The sequence below is a fragment of the Phoenix dactylifera genome, chromosome 11 (assembly GCF_009389715.1).
Source record: "Phoenix dactylifera cultivar Barhee BC4 chromosome 11, palm_55x_up_171113_PBpolish2nd_filt_p, whole genome shotgun sequence".
NCBI lineage: Eukaryota > Viridiplantae > Streptophyta > Magnoliopsida > Arecales > Arecaceae > Phoenix > Phoenix dactylifera.
Genome location: NC_052402.1, coordinates 186,211 through 206,980, shown reverse-complemented (window position 1 = coordinate 206,980; position 20,770 = coordinate 186,211). Strand labels below are relative to the sequence as shown.

Below are 20,770 nucleotides of genomic sequence, written 5' to 3'. Positions count from 1 at the left end.
AACGAATAAATAAAATAAATGAATAAGATAATAAATAAAAATGTTGTGATAAAATAAATAAATAAAGCCACTACGGCCGCGGTCGGCCACGGCTGGCCCTCTTCTGGCGCCGCTGGCCTCACATGAGGAGAAAATAGAAAAAAAAATAAATAAAAATATATATATATATATGAATGAATGAATAAATAAATAAATAAATAAGATAATAAATAAATAAATAAATAATGAGTGAGTGGCAAGTAATCTAATCTTTATGATATTAATAGGTACAGTGAATTTATCATCATTGCAATTAGTTAAGTAAAATTGGAACTCAATTAGGTACATGCTATATGAATTGAATTATAAGTTTACTTAACTAATTATAATGGTGACAAATCCACTGTATCTATCAATATTATAAAGATCAGACTATTTACCATTTACTCATTATTTTTATTTATTAATTTATTTATTTATTATTTTATTTCATTGAAATATATTTATTTATTATCTTAATTATTTATTTATTTGTTCATTCATATATATATATGCATTTATTTATTTTTTCCTTTTTTTTATTTTCACGGGCCAGTGGGGGCAGAAGGGGGCCGGGCCGTGGCGGCCGCAGGAGGAAGCCCAACGCAACAGCTTTATTTTTTTCTTTCCTTTTCTTTTTTTTTCTCTTTTTCGTTTCTTTTTTCTTCTCTTCTTCCCTTCTCCTTCTTTCTTCTTTCTTCTGTTTTCTTCTCCTCCCGCGAGGCCGACGACGCCGGAAGGAAAGAAGAGGCGGTCACAGAATAGGGCCGCGGGAGGGGGCCCGAAAGGCGGCTGGACGCAGCCGGCGGTGGCTGCGGCCGGCCAGCAGAGAACACTTCTCCTCTTGTGAGGTGGGCGGCAGCCGCAGGGGACGTGGGAGGGGGCCGGGCTGCGGCCGTCGCCGGCCGAGAGAGGGCGCCCCTTCTTCTTCCTCTTTTTTGGCACCTCCCCACCGTGGGGGCGGGGGCATTCTCGGGGACGCAGGGCCGTGGCGGCCGTGGGAGGGGGCTCGGGAGGCGGCCAGGCCGTGGCCACAGCTGGCTGTTTCGATCAACCTCTTTTTTCTTCCTCTTCTTCGGTGGAAATAAAAAATTAATAGGGGCGGAAGCATTTTCGTCTCATAATGAAATATTGAAATATAACTAGACCGGTCCTGCCAACAGAATTAAAAATTAGTGTTTTGTCAAAAAAAAAAAAAAGGATTAGTAATTATTTTTTCTTCTAAAAAACATTTCTGCCACTTCATCTGAATAAAAAAAGAAGGCTGACAAGAATATAAAAATAGAATATTTATTTTTTTAAAAAATAAAAAAAAATTAAATTTTCATACGGAGCACAGAACGAGTTTTCAAAATCCAGAGCAGATTCAACGAGGACGGCTATACAATTAATGTGTTCGGGATGTCAGATTCTCCCCTCAACGCACAGGTGTTCTCCGAAACACTCCACCAAACACGGCCGGTGACGAGCACGCTTGTCTCCTACCGAAACATTTTGGATTCTAAGCTCGATGGCGGCAGCATTACCCATTTGTACCTGCCGAAATTTGGACCACCGCTTTGCCATAGGCCACACGGCCCCACTGACGACGTCATCTGCACCTACGTACGTACCACTTTACGCTTTGGCTAAAACTCTTTCTTTGCAGGTCCAAACATTATTAAACGTTTTACATATTCCATCTGAAGGGTCGAGCTTTTTCCTGCTACGAACAGCGGCACAGACCCACAGCCTTTATTAAAAAAAACAAAGAAAGTTGAGTGGGATTCCATCAAATGCAACAGTGGCATCTTCGTCACATAATAGAAGCATTTTGTAATTTTGTATGCACTATATATGATAGAGAATGACACGGCTATGTTCCTACTATTTATTTATACATGCATGACGATAGTAAAGTTACAGGCTTGCATGGGTGTCGTCCAAAGGGAGAATCTAATACCAACTTTGCGCCTTAAGCCCTAACAATAGTAATTTATGCACACAGAGCGTGGCACCATCGTAGTGCCAAAACTATGGACCAGGCCTACATTACAAAAAATGGTCTTTTCTAGCGCTTTTTGCATCTTTTACCGACATTTATAAGCGTCAGTTAAGATCCGACCGACGCTACACAAAGTGTCGCTGAAGCGTCGGCGATACCCGAGTGGAAAAAGTTTTTCCCGACGCTTTTGAAAAGCATTGTAAAAGGTCGATTTGTAGCGACGCTTAGAAGCGTCGCTAAAAACCTCGAAGCCGACGCTTATAAGCGTCGGCGTTAGCCTTAATTTTTTTAAAAAAATTATTTTCTATCGGAGGCCTTGGTGTCCCCGATGGTTGTTGGCTTAAGCTTCAGGGTGGACCGCCAAAGGTCTTCGGAGGTCTTGGTGTCCCCAAAGGTTTGACGACAAAGGATCCGACCGTTTTATGGAAATCCTACAAATCAAATCAAGATCGATCCAGCAAAACCCACGATTGAAGAGCCAGCCTGATTCTAATTACTGAGAGTTGCAAATACCTTGGTGTAGTAGTTGCATCCCTTGTCCCCGATGGTGACCAGGAGAAGCTTCAGGGTGGGCCGCCAGAGCTTCATGGCAACCTCATCTTCCACGGAGGCCTCGCCAGTCAGGAACTCCAGCTTGGCGTCCCAGATGCTCATGATCTGTTCTCTAGCCTCCATGGGCGACGGCCAAAGGGGCAGCCAGAGATTGGGGTTGTAGGAGAGCAGAGCACCAGCTTCCTTGGCTACCTTCATCATCCTCAGATGCGCCGATCTGCAGGGCTTCACAATCAAGAAAATGAAAAACAAAAAACCATTAACAATTAAAATGAAACTTTGGATGCCAAAAAGAACTAAAAAAAAAACATCAGAACATACTCCTCTCTCACGATCTCCTTCTCCAGCCGTCTCCGAGCCCTTTGAACGTTCCTCGGAGCCTGATCCAATTTCTCCTCTGCCACGTGCCGCAGCCTGGGCCTCCGATGAGGGGAGGGTGAGAGGAGGAGTTCTTGGAGGGAGATGGGGCTGCAAAGGTGGATGGAGAGGTGAGGGGGAGATGAAACTTACGAGATGGACGGAGGCCTTAAAACTTACGAACCTAGCCTCCATCTGCCTGCATCCATGGCCGCTCATCTCGTCGAACCACGGCCACCGTCGTCCTCGAAGCTCGGAGGGGGAGGGGGATCTCAAGCTCGGTGGGGGGTTTGGGGGGAGAGGGGTAGCCAAGTTGGATCGGAGAGTAAGGAGGGAGAGATGATGGTGGCAAGAGAGAGAGATGGGTCAGGGTTTGTTCTCCGCGTGCGAGAGAGAGAGAGCGAGAGAGAGAGAGCGAGAGAGAGGGGGGGGGGGAGGTAGGGGATCGGGGAGGAAAAAGGAGGGATCCGCACGCTTTTGCCCTTTTTCCCTCCGACGACGCTTCAAAGCATCGTCTTATTTAAATCTCACCCGACGCTATACAAAAGCGTCGTCCAATTTCAACCCTGCTTCAAAATTGGCCGACGCTTTTTGTTAGCGCCAGTGGGAAAGAGTCGGCAAAAGCCTAATCTCTTGTAGTGCTAGGTCGTCGCTACCTGCAAATGCCCTGCGTCTGTCATGAAAAAGAATCCAAAGGTGGGTCATGAATCTTAGCTATCATATCTGAAAATGTGGACAAGCCATGGGAGCCAGCGACAAGTGCAGATAGCCATAGTGCACACCACCTTATATTGCATGCTGAAGCATCCAGCAATCTTATGGGAATCGATGCAGTTGTCCCACATAATAGATGATAGGATATCGGATTATGCATGTATAAGCTATGACCTAAATCGTATATGATAGGGCCAAAATGAATCATCCAGCTCGCTACAGTATGGCCACCCAATTTTAGCTAAAATAAACTCCGACGATGGTTGAGCTAGGCCTCGGTCTTGTTAAGAGTCACTTCGAGCTCGAACTTTATCCAGGGCTCAGTCAACCTTGGACGGGTCTCTCCGCTGCTACAGCATACGCCGACCTTCTCTGATGCTCATAGCAAAGCGCCCCTCGTGGGACGAAGCTGTGAGGAGAAAATTGCCGTGCACAAGCCGCGCACAATATTAAGCACGTGCATGCTCCCCCAAAGCGGATAGTACCTTACTCTCCACCGAGCTGCTCCAGTACTCTTTATAGACAACGCGCCCCGGCCGAACTCAGGGTACCTCTATATTCACCGACGCACACCAACCGAGCTCGAGGTGCTTTATCCAATAACGTGCCTCGACCCTCGAGCTCGGGGCACTCTATCGAGCACATATTGGGATTGGGGATGCTGAGCCAGCCTCAACGCTCATCAAGTCGACCTCGCCAAGTATATGATGCGACCTTTCAACAAGCTCGGCCTCACCCACAGCCGCATTTACGAGTGTGCTCACGCCCACCTATGTGGCTGTACATCGCAGCACCTCCGCGCCATGCTTTACCTGCTGGCCAACGACAATGAAGGACAACGCCATGCTACTCCAGCCATTCCCTACTACGACTGTCAACGCCTTACCATTCACAAGAACGGACTGCACTACGTGCCACAAGCAAGCCCTAGCTACGTACCATCTGGCTTAAAGCTATTCCATCTCATGATGAGAACAAGTCATACCTCCGCCACCTGAGCACCTCTACAGAGGCTATAAATAATCCCATCACGTAACGCCTGTGGGGACTTTTGGGAAATCCATCCTAAATCCACTTTTCTAACTTGATCGTCGGATGGCCCTCACCGGAACCACCGGTGAGGCTTCGTGCAGGTACACCGTCGCGCGGGAGGTGGCTCGCCTTCTTCCTCGACATTCCGGCAGCTTTCTCGACTCCTCCGGCATGGTCACCCTTAGGCCAAATTTGAACCACAACAGTATATATGATGCACGAATGGAAAGCCTGTGTCCCTTCGCGCGCGCGCGCGCGTGTGTGCATGCCACGTGCCAGTGTGCAGCTGCATGCAGGTGATTGGGATCAAGTAAACAATGAGCCATGAGACATGGGAGGAGCTTTCAGGACTACCTGCACAGCTGCACTGAGGCTGCCAACTTTGGGTTGGAGTTAAAAGAGGACGAGGAGTAATTGGGTGGAATGGTGGATGATTGGACTCCCATGGGCGACATGTCAAAGCATGTTTTGTTGGTTGTGTGGCTTTCATGCTAGCCTAGCTGGTGGCTGATAATTTACCCCTGTACCTTTTTTTTTTTTGAGAGTGAGAGAGAGAGAGAAGGCCTCCTGTACTTCTTCCTTACTAGTTACTACAGTCGGACATTCTCCTGCTCTCTCATTTGCTTGCTTGTTATTCCTTCATACTTCGACAAACATAGGAAAATGCCATAATGTGAAACTTTATTTTTGCGATGAACAATGTAAAAAATTATGAAAGCTCTCATTATGATAGGATGCATCATGGACTCACAGTCCCCAATTGTTACAGCGCAATGTTTCTTTACCAAAAATAAGAAGGCGGGCCACCAAGGTGGTAGCCTAGTGGTACTGGGCAGCAATTCTAACCACAAGGTCCCAAGTTCGAATCGCTGCGGCGACGATTAAATTGTGGACCGGAGCTTACTACTTTGGCCACTGCTTGGACTTGTGGTGTAGGACCGCTCTTGAACCGCTAGTAGCCGAGGTGGTGCCGGGTGTGACGTACTCACACGTGAGACTCGAGCCAGAGCTCAGAGGAGTAGCTGAGCCGGGCCCACGGGTGGGGAGGGTATGAGTAAAATCGGTCGGGGTGCTCAACACACGGCCATTTCTGCCCGCATCGAACATTCTCCTGGCGGGGCGGGGGCCCAGTTGGGGGCTGCTACGCGGGGGTGGGCTTGTCCCTTCCTCCCCCCTACCCCTTTTCTTTAGCAAAAAAAAAAAAAAAAAAAAAAAATAAGAAGGCGGAGGATTTTGAGAAAAGCTGAGACATTTGGAGCGAGCACGGCAATTCCAAAACATGTATTCCCCTTTTAGTGGAAAGGCAAATGCTAAGTGTCACGCATCCAATTAGTATATATATGTTTATCTAGTAGTCTTTTTTCCTTTTTGATGAAAGATATATTCATGTACTAGTCAAAGAGTTGAATTAATACAAGTGCGCCCGATCGATGGCTGCAAAATAAAGCATTCCCAGTCCACTACAGAAATTGGAGACGATTGCATCAAAAGGCTAATTATTCTATTGCCCCTCAAAGTTGCCTTGCAATCAACATCTCTTGAAACCTTGTTACTTATATGTGGTTAGCATTATGTAAATCCTAGCACTATAATCATGCTCAAAAAAAGCCTAGCATTATGATATTAAGCGAATCCAAATCAAATATATAACAAAAAATCTTTGGCATGATTTTCAATTTATATCGCATATTGATGTTTAATAATCTATTTGAGGGGACAAAGCTGAAGCTTTTACTAAGGCAATTAATCAAGAAAGCACCTAGATATTCTGACCCAGAACCTTTTTGCAACGTATTTATGGGATAAAGCCTTGGGGCATCAGAGCCTTCTTGACACAGCAGACAGCACTAAAGCTTCAACTTTGCATCTTTTTTTGTAAATAAAATTCTACAAGGAAATCCTTAAAGCCTCTTGCTTACAGGATAATACAAATACCATGGGAGTCTAACCACGTTCGTATTAACTTAGCTACCAAGGAAAGGCTTCTAATATTTGAAACTGGAAAGGCACCTTCATAACACTAGCAACATGTGAGAATCTGACACGGGCGAGGGGGGTATTAGTTGGATCAGATCTACTAGCTCAATGGTGGATTAGTCCAGCCGCAAACCAACAAGTACAAACATGGAGAAAAAAAATATTCACTACTGTTAGGTTTCAAAGAAGAAAAAAAATTCCTCAGGATCCCCTTCCGAAGCAATATCAGAGAAGATTAGATCTAGCAGAATGTAGATCGAACCGAACGTGATAGCTAAATAAGCTTCATAGTGCATCTCCCAAGGTGTTGCTAAACTATCGTTGTTGTTATAACTCCACCAATGTGCAATGTTGGGCAAAAGTGGTGCCATAGTAGTCTAGAAGAGTTATGTTTGGGAGTTAGGAGCATCCTAATTATCATGATCATATGTATATTGCATGATAGTTGCTCTTAAGTGGTTTCGCATGGTTTCATACAACACATTATTCCACGTATCACACTGGACTACTCATCATTTACAATTATCGTGGAATATATTGACAACTGTGATTTGTACATTGGACCTCCACTTCAACCCTCAATTGAAAGGGATCCAAGCTCCATAATTGGACATAGCAAAGATGTTGATGTCCTTCTCTAGTTAACATGATTGTTAAAGCACTCGAATGGCATTAAAATTTCAAGGGCCCTCAATACAGCTGTAGAGCATCTTAGAGGTTAGCAACAGGCCTTGGATGCTAGCTAAGATGCTAGCCAGAGCAGGTCAAAAAAAGAGGGCCCGTGGTTAAAAGCAGTCAACATCATATAAAAGGAATATCATGAAGATACCCTTACGTAGTAGTTCTCGTACACAAATATGTATGCAATATTAGCTGTGAGCTAGATAAGTCAAAAAATGTATGATTGAAAAAAAAAGGGTTCTAGTTGGCAAAAGCCAAGAGGAAGATATATATATCCATCGTTTCTAACTCTTTCAAAGTAAATTAGTACCAACGCTTAACCATGCAATCCATATAGTGCAGTGATGATTGTCGTCTGAGAGGAACCTCTTGGCATGGTCTAGAATTTGAGTATGATGATGCAACAAATGTGCTAAGGAAATATAAAGATCGCCTGCAAGAAAAATAGTCATCTTTAGCTTTTCCACATAGTTTATCGATGTATGGAGCACTTTTTTGCCTCCTTAAACTAGTGATCATCAAGTTCAGATCCTTTCCAATTCAAGGTTAAATTGGAGAGCTTCAATTTTAAATCACCTGCTGCTTATATATTGTGGTATGGCCAATGAACGAACTAAAAGCTAGCATCCATGCATCAAGGAACCGCTCAATTAATTAGTGATGGTTTTGTAATGCACAGATTGTGAGTAATTTAGAATTGGACCTGCCCAATTCTCCAATTCAACCTTGAACTAGAGGGGATCCCCTCTATTTTTGACAGAAGCAAGAGTTCCCTATTATAATTATTGAACGTACAACTTTGAGATGTGCGCCAGTTTCATTGGTAATTTGATTATAAGAGTTAGCATGTTCCTGTCCTTCTTGCAAACCTCCCATTAAGTCTAAACCTTTTTAATTTTAATACCTCTCCAGCCAATATTATTAGTATAATCAATGTTCTTACACTTTTCCCCTAAAAATATTTTTTCAACACGTTGACACTGTAGACATATCAATTCCTCGTTATAAAAAATTTAGACCTCCCGTCACCTTAATTGTCAGGAGCCAGAGATGTAGATTGAGTCAGGCGGTCACACTATGTATTGCTCAAGTCATATAAACAGAGTAACGTGAATCTTGTAACAGTTTTCCTTGGGAAAAGTAGGCATGAGCCATGTACTTGAAATATTTTATTGAAGTTTGACAGTTTTCTAAAATAGTTTACATGTGTAAGGAACACATGCATTCACAAAAATATATTGCTAGCGGAAAGATATGCCAATAACCATGTTTGCTCCAAAAAATTATTAGTTGGACCATGTCCACTACCGATCAGTTCAACCATAAAGCAACGAGTGTAATAGTAATTTTTCTTTTCTCTTTTTTTTTTTATGTGTAACAGCAATACAAGGATCTAGTCCAACCAGTAATTTCTGATTTGCTCTTGTAGTGCTTGCTTTGACTTTCAAATGCATTGTTAGGTCTTGTGTGACCCACAATCAAAGAACTTTCATGTCCTAATTTAGCTTAAGCGAGTCATATTTTCCGGATGTGTTACTTTCGAGGTTAATCAGTAATCAGATTTTCTTTGTTTACATGCTTCCTCTGAGCTGTAAAGTGACATCGACGTTTCCCACCTTTCAACTAATGGGAGATTAAGGCTCTTTCAGTATCGCTGTAACTCTCACCTACTGTTCACAGCTGATGTACATTGTTTCTGATTTCTAATAAATGATGGGTGCTTATTTTGACCTCCCTTTCATCAAAAAAAAAAGAAAAGAAAAGTGAGCACAAGGACCATCCATGACACAAAGCAATAGATGAAATCTTTTAGAATCTTTACTGTGGGAAAATTTACAGCTTCGTTGTGTGTATACATCTTCCATAGACCTCTACGTATGATCAAAAAAAGCTCCCAAAAATTACTTCTACGTACTAAAAAAGAAAAGAAATGGGATGGTTCGAAGGGATGTGGAAGGTCATGATCCACTACTTCGAAACAGTAAGAAGAAAGGAATATATAATCATGCATGCATGCTGCCGTTTTCGTTCGGTATCAAATTCCCAGCTTTTTCTTCTCATCTTCCATCTCACTTCCTTCAATATGGATCTGTGTCCTAATCAACTAAGCATCTCTTTCTCTCACGCTCGATCTTAATCTTTAAGGCTTACGCATGGCAATGAGGGGATAAGAAGCACACTTGGAAAGAAGATACTTGCCCGCATCCTTATCTTCGACATGGTAGACGCCAATAAATATTTCTTATCGTGAAGAGCATTGATAATGGAAGGAGAGCGTTTGTTTCTTTTGTGGTCACTTTTAGATCATCTTACTCCCCCTTTTCATCACTATTTCAGTATTTTGGCATGGAAAGGAGTTCAAATTCTACAACACCTTTTTGTCATGGATTGGGCAGCGAGAGCAAGTGTTCACTCATGTGATACAAGGGGAAGACTTTGTCTCTGCAAGTGTGGCCAGCGAACTTAGTAGCGATAACACATTATCCTCAAAATATTATTTGAGTTGATTTAACATAATTATGCAGCATGTAGAGTTGGATCAATTGCGACCTACTTAGCAATTGAGTGATGATTTGTGACACGGTTGGAGTAAACAAGAGTGCTTCTATTAATTCATGATTGGGTTTGACTGTGATCATTCTATTGTTATAATGCCGATTTCATTCTTTTCTGATCCATTGCTTGATCTCATCAAATCTGCAAGTGCCTCCATCCTTCACACACACACACACACACATATAGTACACACACTTATTTCGACATACTTATTTCTACATTTCAGTACAGCAACTTCCAAATTTATTCCCTACCCTGTCTTTATAATTTTGATTTTTGAATGGTTTACCAAAATTGATAATAATATTTTAGAATAACTTAACCACGCTGTATACAGATCTTTCCTGTTTCACAATTTATTTATCTGTTTACTACTTTAAACTGTTTTCTCCTTTAGAGAAATTCATATAGAGCGAATAAAATTTGTATTATTCAACTCAAATTAAACACGAATTATTGCATTATCTATAAAACAATAATGTTTTCTTTAAATGTAAATATTCATTTTTTTACTCTAAACCATGCCGTATCCAAGGAACAATTTCTCAAGCATATCTACAAAGGTCTTCTGTTTCCAAAACTAAATCTGTTTTCTGATGATAAAGCAGCAAGAATCTCGTGTTATTGTCAGTCTCTTAAGGAGGCTTAAGATATCCAAGAATTTCTTTTTATATATATTGTTGGGGAGAAAAATGGACCACCCTACAAATACAATCAGAGCACCCGATTCCGATGACATGCACGGCCCCGGCAAGCATGATCTCGACATGCACGATCCCGGCAAGCATTATCTCGACATGCACGACCTCAGCATGCATGAGCTCAGAAGGCTGCCGAGCTCCGCAGGCCGAGCATAGAAGGATGCCGAGCATAGAAGGCCAAACACAGAAGGCTGCCGAGCTCCGCAGACCGACCTTGTCGTCCACATGCTACGGCCATGCCCTACAGCAGCTTCATCGCACCATGCTTTATTTGCCGGGCATGCCACGACATATCAACCAGGGACCATACCCTGCTACGACTGTCAACGCCTCATCGTTCCCAAGAATAGACTGCACTACGCGCCACAAGCAAGCTCTGGTTGTACGACATCTCCTTCTATGATGGAAACGGGTCATACCTCCGCCACCTGGACTCAATCTCACTCAATCTTATCCAGTCACTCACGGCAACTCATTAATTCACACGATCACGCCCAATCATGACGGTAACCCATTAATTTGTCCAATCACATCACAGATAACCCTGGCACCCCTCCTATAAAAAGAGGAACTTCTTTCTCTCAAGGGGGGATTTTCTTGACTTCCAACTTTTGACTTGTATATACAAACTCTCTCTTTCTCCACAAAAGCCCTCTCTGACTTAAGCATCGGAGGGCTGGCGTCGGAAACTCCGGTCACCGGCTTCTTGCAGGTTCTCCGAAGAATGCAGCCTGCCGACGTACCACCCATCGGAGCTCCTTCTTCTTAGCCAGTGGTCGCCTCCGGATCCAGTTTTCAGCAACACATATATTTGCTATTTATACTATTCTTGCATGGGCACAATCAGCTATACCACCAGCAAAAAAAACTATATACAAAAAGCCCAAGATTGAAACCGGTCCCAACCATCTAAAACATCTCAACAACAATTGCCACGAGCATCTCGTGTCCTTGCACTGCCGAAGCATTGAATGACGGTATTATTTTTTTCTTTTTTGTTAGGAAATGATGGTATTCTCGGCCGAGAAAATGCTGGGCCGGATGATCATCTACTATTTGATGATCTGATACAGTGTCCGATCAGGGGTATGATTGAGAAATGCATGTTTGTACGGAAGATGTATACATCCTCGCATTTTCATGCATCGCTTTTTTTGATTGGACCGCTGATGCTGTAAGGATCAAATGGTTGGACGAGACAGTCTTTATATGTTCACCAAAAGCTTTTTTTATGCCACGTGTCAGAAAAAAAAAGAAAAAAAAAGGTTAGTGTAACTTCCGTGCAGTAGAGATGATTGGAAAGTTTTGGGAAGCAGTTGACAGAGATGATCCTGATCCTAACTGTCTTTGCCCGAGAGGGACCGGATAGACTAGTCTGGATGTCGATAGGGCGATCACAGGTGCGAGCCAGAGATATTTACATGTTGTTGAGCCGAGAACCAGCCCAGCGGATAGAGTGAGGATGGATTTGAAGGATGCGGATTCACCCGCATATGACATTCTTTATCTGGAAGGTGGAATGGGACTGCCTACCGACGAAGAGCTTGCTAGTACGACGAGAGGTGAGGATTACTCAGTGTTGTAAGGAGTGTACGGAGACCGAGGAAACAATTGATCATTTTATTCTGCAGTATCCCAGAGCTAGAGGGATTTGGAGCCGATCACCTTCTTTGTTGCCCCATTCAGTCGAGTCGTCACAGGATTTGATTCATTGCCTGGGAGTCTTCATGCGGAGGCCCAGCACTGTTGAGGCCGGGATTCGGTGGGCATATTTGGCTCATTCTATTTGGTTGGACAGGAATGCTGGCCTCTTTGAGGGCAAGCGGTTACCCCCGCGGATGGTAGTGGACAGAGCCATGCTTCATGCGAGGGAGGTTACTACAACTGCCATTAGGTTCTCTTCTGAGATGGCCAGGGATACCTGGAATATTCTTTTCGCTGTCACATCACCCAGGTTCACCCTAGTTTCTTGGGTACCCCCATCCCTTGGTCATCTCAAAGTGAACTTCGATGGTAGTATGTCGGTGGATGGGGTGTCAGAAGGAATTGACTTTGTCATCAGAGACCATCTGGATAGGTTGATAGCAGCTGGTGGCCGTCGCACGCCGGAACTTACTGCAGTCGGGGCGGAGCTGCGGGCAGCCTGGAAGGGGATATCCCATGCGAGGCGGGTACTTCGTGCTGAGCATATATGCCTTGAGGGAGACTCTTCTGTGGTGATCGATTGGATTCGAAGAGTGGACAGATACGGTGATGGTCATCCTCTCATCCGTGAGATTTGGAGACTGGCTCAGAAGCCGAGCGATTTTCAGATTTTACATGTCTTTCGGGAGGCGAACAGTGCAACAGACTAGGTTGCTTCATTTGTTGCCCGGCACTCCGGAGAGAGCACATGGATATCTGTAGGAGATATTTCTCTTACTTTATACTTTTTACTTTCTTTTGATATGGTTGGATGTACTTAAGTTAGAGTTATATGAAATGCCGTTTTAAAAAAAGGGAGGAGGAAGAAGAAAAAAAAGTGGAGGAGAAGGAGGAGAGAGATGATGAGAAGGTGACCCGATATTAAATCATGCAATAAGTGGGTCCAGAGAGTTCTTTTATGTGCATCCACGCGTGCCCCCAAGCATTTTACGTGATAGAATTAGCTTTGACTTCCAGTCACGTCCCGGGGGCCGGGGATAAATATTCACCGTTCGAATCGCAAGGCCCAGGATTGCGCTTCCCGGCCGGCCTCTCTCAAAAGCTCACGTTGTTCCCCCGACGCCCCTGGGTTAAGTGGGTGGTGGGTCCCCGCGAACCCATTCCCCTGCTAGCCGACTCTAATATCCACAGACGAGAATGGCGTCTTGCAGACTGCAAACAAAACTTCTAATTAGGCCCTTTTTTTATCGTTTATAATTTTAGAGAGATTTTTTGGATCCACTTTATATCTATTTTTTTACTTCTGCCGTGTATTTTGTTTTTTTGACTTTGAAGTACAGTGCAAAAGACTAGAGAATTTTTTACGGTGTATTTTATTTTTTAACTTTGAAGGACAATGTATGAGAGAGAGAGAGAGAGAGAATCCGGTCTCTATCCTACAACTTTTGCCTCTTACGGCTCCTCTCCCCTGTTTTCCAAACGTATATCCCTTGTTCCATTTCGGGCCGTTTAATGTTTGGAGTACAGCTAATAATCAATCATTATTGGCACCTTTATACCATTCTCCCACCTATACCAGGTAACCATCATATCCCACCTTCGATACCATATCCTATAATCCAAATTATATTGGTGTTATCCCATCATGATGGACACTAACAAAATCGTTTAAACGATGTAACAATTGCAAGGGCTGCTATGGGTTCCATCAGTATCGCCCAATGTAAGAACATGGTTCTGAATATGATAATTTATCTTTGGAAGAAAAATCGATAAAAGAATAAATTTTTGAAAAATATTATTTTGCTTAGAAGAACAGCGCAAGGAGAAAATAATGAATGTTATTTTTATTATTATATACAGCCCCTAAGAAGTTAGATAGTGGCGGTTATTTACATTCATGTATTATAATCGGCGCGTGGCGGGCTTCTGCATGCGTCGCTGAGTTATACGAAGGACTCGGGGTGGATGGAGATCCTCGGGTCTCGCTATCGCCGCTCCGCTGGACGGATAGCGATCGGCGGTGCTATCCCAGCCCCCTCTCTATCCTCTCTTTCTCATCCTCTACTTCCGTCTCTTTATCCCCCTAAAACCCGCGTCCAAACCCTCCCGGAATAGACCCTCCCACTCCGTCCCCACCACGACGTATCGCGATCCAAATCCAGGTGATCCGCTTTCTTTCTTTCTTTCGTTCTTTCGTTCTTTCTTTCTCCCTTTCTTTCCGAGGCTTCTTATTCAAGCCCTAATCTTGGTTTCTGGTTCTACTTTTCCCTTTTACCGCGTTTCTTGCAGTAATTTTTTCGATGCCGGTGGGAGGCGCCGCCACTTTCTTTGTTTTTTTTGCCGCTGCTTTCTCGCGTCATCATATTTTTTATGCACATTTTTATAATGTCGTTGGTGGGGGGATGATTTGGGTTCTTGGTTCGATCTGCGAATCGCCATTGATTTGTGTGATAAACAACAAAAATAACAAAGAAAGAGAGGGACCACCGGCGCCTGTCCCTCCCGGCCCCCCACCCCCCACCCCACTGGCCTCTCCCTCTACCCTCTATTTAGTCTTTCTTCCTCTCGTTTCTTTTTTTTTATGAGGCCCACGCAAGAACGAGTTGCTTGCTCCTTCAGTAGAGTCCAAAAGAGATCTTGGTAATAACTGTAGCACCACTACGGCGAGGACTGAGAGTGATGAGAGCACGAAAGCGCACCTTTCTTTAACCCAGGCTCAGTTGGAGACGATGCCTTCTTCTTATTCCTCTTCTTCTTGGATTTTGTTGTTTTCTTGGTGATTTGTTTTTATTCTTTGTGGCGTGCCAGCCAGCTGATGGTCCGGGGCGCTGTTCGAATGCGGGAGAGCGGCGCCGGCGGTAGTTAAGCCGGTGTATGAAACTGGCCTCCAGGCCGCCGGCCGAGCACATGCCGGGGAACAAGTACAACAGCCGCAACCCGACCAGGGTCGAGCGGCTGCTGCGGGAGCGGGAGCAGAGGAAGTCCAACCGGGCCTTCCAACAGAACGATGGCGGCAGCAGTCATGGCGGCGGTGGCGATGATGATGATGATGATGGAGGGAGCTGCGGGAGGGAGCCTGGAGTGTCGGAGAGGGAGGCCAGGGGTGCCAGGGGGCTGAATTGCGAATGCCGCACCATCCCCAATGGGGAGGCAGGCCTGACGGCCGGCAAGATGTCGGGGAATCGGTGCAAGAGGTCTAATGGGAAGGCGATGAAGCAGAGGCTGCTGGTTGTGGCTAATAGGCTGCCGGTCTCGGCGGTCAGGCAGGGCGAGGACTCATGGGCGCTGGAGATCAGTGCTGGTGGGCTGGTCAGTGCTCTTCTTGGTAAGTGGCTTCCTCTGAAGGTTAAGTTCATACCTGTCCATGTTTTTTTTATTGATCATTGCTAGTCATAAAATGGTTTATACATGGAGTGGAGTATGTAAGTTGTTTTCAATTTTTGAGATTATACTTAAGATTCCATGACAGAGAAGTAGTCCATGATATATGTAGAATTCATGCATGACAGGAACAAGAATGTCTCAATTGTAACTCGGTATTCTGGATAGAAAGATGAATGTTGGCGAGGAAAAAAAGAATGCTTATGCTTGTTAATTTCTTTATTATCGCAGGTGTGAAAGATGTTGATGCTAAATGGATTGGATGGGCTGGTGTAAATGTGCCAGATGAAGTGGGACAGAGGGCACTTACAAAGGCTTTGGCTGAGAAGGTCCTTTAAATTGTATTTATTTATTTATCTCTGGAGGCGTCTCTATTTCATAGCTTGATAAAATAGCGTTGCCTGGTAGACTTCTTAGGAATTTTTTTGTCAGTGTATGCTTTTGCCTTTTGAAATGCCTTCTGGAATGCTTTTATTTTGTTTGAAACAGAGATGCATTCCAGTATTTCTTGATGAAGAGATAGTACATCAGTACTATAATGGCTACTGCAACAATGTCTTGTGGCCACTCTTTCACTACCTCGGGCTTCCACAAGAAGATCGGCTTGCAACAACTCGCAGCTTCCAGTCCCAGTTTGATGCATACAAAAGGGCAAACCAGATGTTTGCTGATGTTGTGAACCAGCACTATCAAGAGGGGGATGTTGTTTGGTGCCATGATTACCATTTAATGTTCCTTCCTAAATACCTCAAGGAGTACAACAGCAACATGAAAGTTGGTTGGTTTCTTCACACACCATTCCCATCTTCAGAAATTCACAGGACCCTACCATCTCGTTCAGAGCTGTTGAGATCTGTTCTTGCAGCTGATCTAGTAGGGTGAGCAAATTTATTCGTTTGATACTTTAGATAGTGTGTTTTTTGCACATGGCTTGACACTCCATCAAATTGCATTCCATTGTAACAATCAATTTTTCGGCCACATGACACACTTGTTGGAAGAATCTGTATGTTTGTGAAATTAAATGTGGACAACAAAGACAGATGCACACATGCACTCTCTTTCCCTCTTACGAACATATGGTGTGGTCATATGGAAATTATATGGTTTATTTGGCCTTAATATGACGTGTGACTGAGTGGATTGAGCACCGTTAATGGTGTTTCATGGAGTTATGGTCTGCTCTGCTGAACTCGTGCGCTATACAGTGGCTTTGTTTTCTCATTTTCATTTGATCTGGCAATGCTTTTTGATAGTATCTTCTTTGTTCGCAATACCATATTGTAACGTTATATATCTTTTTCAATTATAATGATGGTTATTTGAGTTTTGAAAAACTGTGCCTATCAAACACGTTCAATAAAGGATGTTGGAATAAGATAATTTTACCTGTCCCTTTGTATTTCTTTTTACTGAGATATATGGTTGACATTTGTATATCATTGTAGATTCCTAGGAAAAACTAATTATATGCTGAATCTTTGCAGCCAATTACGTTATCCATGACAATCAAGCATTTTCATATGTTCAAAGTTCTATCAGATGGCATATTGATTAAACACATTTCTAGAGAAGATATTGGGGAATTAAAATGCAAAAGACATGCATTTGAAGAGATGAGCAATATTGAAATTCAAAAGTTGACAAAGAAAAGTGGTGGTAAAGGAAAAACATTGCATAATAGACTCAAGAACATATAATCTAGAAGCAGAAAAGCTATCAAGGCTACATATTCAAGTTATGAACATCTATAAGGAGGGAATAATGTAAAACCATCTAGCTTTAGGCTAAGATTATGACGGGCCTTTAGAAGAATATGGGTTGGGCAGGCCAACAGACCCAATTCTTGTAGGAAATCCAGCCCAATCTTGCTGGATTTCCCAAAAAGGCCCTTAGTGATGAAGATATTCCATTCCCATTGCTTCTCATTTTTAGCTACAATTATAATACTCTATCGGGGTGTGTATGAAGATAGAAGAAAATTTAGTCAGTTTAGTTGGATGAGTGCCTTCTTCGGAGTTGCAGCTTTAGACTTGGGGGACTAAAATTTATCCAGCTTTTTTTGGAACTTGCAGAGATTTACGATGGAGATGGAGCTGACTTCCCTTACATAACTGCTGTAACTTACAAGTGTGGTCCTTTGTATTGGGGCTGAGAGTTGCAGGTCAACCAGACAATTGGATCTAGTACATGGAGATCTGATGGGGCTGTGTTTGATCTTAGAAGGATGTCTCAATAATATCATAAAGAGGGTTTTGGTAGCTGAATAGGTTAAAGAGAGATGATAGAGGTTTAATCTGTTATTTGTGCTTGGGGTTTTTTGTGTTAAAAATGCTAGTTTAGCTGTCAAATGTCCTTAATTTTCCCCAATGTAATGCTTGATCTAGCTTGGTACCTTGCAGCTATACTATTGCCTGACTTCAGGTTGTAGGTTCTTAAAGGGAAAAGAAAAAGCTTGGGCAAAAAAAAAAAGGTATTAGTGAATGGAACTCAAAAGACTATAAAGATCTCTATCACTTTGAAGGAATTTGTAGAAAAAGACAAGATGAAAAGGGACAACAAATTTTGTAGGCTGTTTAAGCAATTTGTTTAACCATTTGAACTTTGTTTGATCATATTAAGGGGACAGCCATCTAGGGACACCTAGCTTTATCAGCCTACATTAGAAAAAAGAATCTTGGGCTAAAAGGCTAAAATGACAATTTCTTGTACTCTTTGACATTTTTTATTCTTGTTCCGGTAATTTGGTATGCTTAGTCTTCTCTAGCTTGACAACTCTCAATTTCAATAGTTTCTTCCCTTTGCTTTCATTGACTAGCCTTTCATATCTTATCTGTAACCTCTTAAATTTATTCATTTGTATTTATGTGTTAAAAATTGTTGCATTATTCTTTACCCCTTTGCATCCCATGCATTAACCTTGTGTACCTTTACCTTCATTCTGCTGAATAAGTTTTTTTTAATAAATTTTTTGGCATAATATTTACAATGATTTAGTGTCTCTTTGAGGGATGGCAAGCTAGAGCCACCAAAACAATTGCAGGATGCCTTCGTTAGCCCTCGTTGACTTGTTTGTTTTCATTGATTTGTTTGTTTTCGTTTGTTTTCTTTGTGTTGTGCTCATATTTTTTCATTCATTCTTTTAAATAAAATCTTCTTTAATGATAAACCGCCATATCCGCTGATTTGTTTTCATGACTTTAACAACTATATTCATCAGTTTCATTATGTATTTTGATGTCAATAATTATACATCTTTGGCTTGATCCTCATGGCCTTATCTGCATTAGTTGGTTTCAGTTGCATTTCTGTGGTACAATTCCATAGCAGCCAAGCATGACTAATGACATTGCATGGGAAGTTCATGCCTTTGTTCCATAGTTGAAGTCTATTGATGTTTTGGGGTGCGCATCGGGACTGCTTTACATTCCTATGTCATTGTCTTCCTGGCTTTCATGCCAGCACTTTGTTAAATGTTTTTCCACAATGGATGCTAGCTATGCCATTTCCACACTAATATTATATAAATAGTTGTGCATAGTATTTAATCTAATATCTATGACAAAGTTTGATATATTTCCTGTTTTGTTCGATGAATGATATATTTCCTGTTTGCTGCAAATTTCTGCTCATTGCAGTTGATTCATTTGTCTCATAACATTATATAATTGCTTGCTGGGCAAACTTCCACATGTCTCATAGTTGATTGTTGCTTCATTTGTATTTGTTTGAGGGTTGAAACAGAATTTATTATTCTTTTAATCTTGAGTATCTATTGTTTATATCTAAGTTTACTATCTAGGAATGCTCTTTATGTTTTATTGACCAGAGCTATGTTTTTGTCATGAAAAACTTCTTTCTCCTTGAATGATTATATTTACTAAGTTGATAGTCCAGTTTTCACACGTATGATTATGCAAGGCACTTTGTTAGTGCTTGCACCCGTATTCTTGGACTAGAGGGCACACCAGAAGGGGTGGAAGATCAAGGAAGGCTGACTCGAGTGGCAGCGGTATACTTTTGAATTGTTACATTCATTATTTAGTTTGGTACTTTAAAAAGTAACCCTTGGCATAAGTTACCTTTGGCTTTACACGTGAAGTTTCAACAACCATGTTTAGTGTATTAATACTTCCAAAAATGATCCTTTGCTTCAATTAGTGTTGTTGCACTGATCTTTGATCTGGAAATTTCAGTTTCCTATTGGGATAGATTCTGACCGGTTTAAACGAGCACTCGAGCTTCCAGCAGTCAAGGAACACATCAATGAATTGACTCAGAGATTTGCTGGCCGGAAGGTAGGAAGCATAATCATCTGGCATGAGTTCCTTATTTTTGACTAATTCATAATTAATCATAAATTTGGTAGGTGCTGATAAGTATTTTGCATAACTAATAACTATAGCCTAGAGAGTTTATTTGAAACTAGAGAGGTTGCTTGCTTTGTTGGTAACAGCGAACCACCGGCATTCTATAAAATATTTAATATTACATGTATGAACATCACATTAATTAATATTATCATGATCTATATACCATATTCCACTTTTATGTTTGCATGCTTTAAGAGATTATTCACAAGCTGCCAAATGAATTTCCAGTAATTACTTGAACAGATAGGTTGGCCTTTCACATTACTTGTTTGATTGCTGTTCATATTTAAGTATCCAGGTTTCTTGAACCGGTACTGTGTGCTAGATTGGTCTGGGTTGGTACGGTGTGGTACCGTGCCAGTGTCGGTCGATGAGAACAGGAGGAGAAAGGCATCAGAATGGCCTTTCCTTTCTATTTTAGCCCTTGATAGGCCTAGAACCAGCATGAACTGGTCTGAACCAAGGTGAACCAAGTGGAAAAGGGCGGTCCTGCTCAGTTTGGACTAGTTCTTGGCTTGCCCAAACCTAAGCCAAGAACTATGCTGCACCACTTTGATCCATTACGCCTGAATCAGGCAATTCGGGATGGTTTTGCCTTCCTTGAAAGTATGCTGTAACAGGACTGTATAGTGTTCTAAAAGTTTTAGTGCAGTCCCTTCACTAGTTGGGAACATTTGTTTAAAAACATTTTATATTAATCTATAATTCTTGAAGTTAGTCGTTTGCCTGGACTTTTTTTTTCTCTATGTTAGAGAATAATGGAAGTGATTCAAGCAGTACTCTACCTGATGGTCAGA

General features: G+C 42.4%; 2 protein-coding genes across 7 annotated transcripts in view; one reads left to right on the top strand and one right to left on the bottom strand.

Annotated features, from left to right (window-relative positions):
* Nucleotides 1–2,328: 2,328 nt before the first annotated feature.
* Nucleotides 2,329–2,767, bottom strand: LOC120112577 (fructokinase-2-like). The gene is made up of 2 exons (XM_039132159.1): nt 2,516–2,767; nt 2,329–2,433 (listed from the first exon to the last, which is right to left on the bottom strand). The coding sequence occupies exons 1-2, from the start codon at nt 2,753–2,755 to the stop codon at nt 2,350–2,352; spliced, it is 324 nt and encodes a 107-aa protein (XP_038988087.1). The 5' UTR covers nt 2,756–2,767; the 3' UTR covers nt 2,329–2,349.
* Nucleotides 2,768–14,362: 11,595 nt separating this feature from the next.
* Nucleotides 14,363–20,770, top strand: part of LOC103708947 (alpha,alpha-trehalose-phosphate synthase [UDP-forming] 1) — a 38,720-nt gene continuing 32,312 nt past the window's right edge. The window contains exons 1-6 of one of the 6 annotated variants that reach the window (XM_039131148.1): nt 14,363–14,381; nt 15,028–15,544; nt 15,832–15,929; nt 16,090–16,478; nt 19,498–19,612; nt 19,797–19,898. In XM_039131148.1, the coding sequence (XP_038987076.1) occupies nt 15,094–15,544; nt 15,832–15,929; nt 16,090–16,478; nt 19,498–19,612; nt 19,797–19,898 (1,155 nt within the window). In that variant the 5' untranslated portion in view covers nt 14,363–14,381; nt 15,028–15,093. Of the gene's footprint in view, nt 14,382–14,758; nt 15,545–15,831; nt 15,930–16,089; nt 16,479–19,497; nt 19,613–19,796; nt 19,899–20,770 lie in introns of those variants that run through there. The other 5 variants (XM_008794067.3, XM_008794066.4, XM_039131149.1 and 2 more) reach the window with 5 other exon arrangements.

Bases quoted from the DNA above. Each gene is read 5' to 3' on its own strand.
- LOC120112577 (XM_039132159.1), bottom strand. From the start codon at position 2,755: ATGATGAAGGTAGCCAAGGAAGCTGGTGCTCTGCTCTCCTACAACCCC. The intron at 2,434-2,515 runs GTATTTGCAACT...TTTGATTTGTAG, and splicing joins GATGCAACTACTACACCAAG to GATTTCCATAAAACGGTCGG.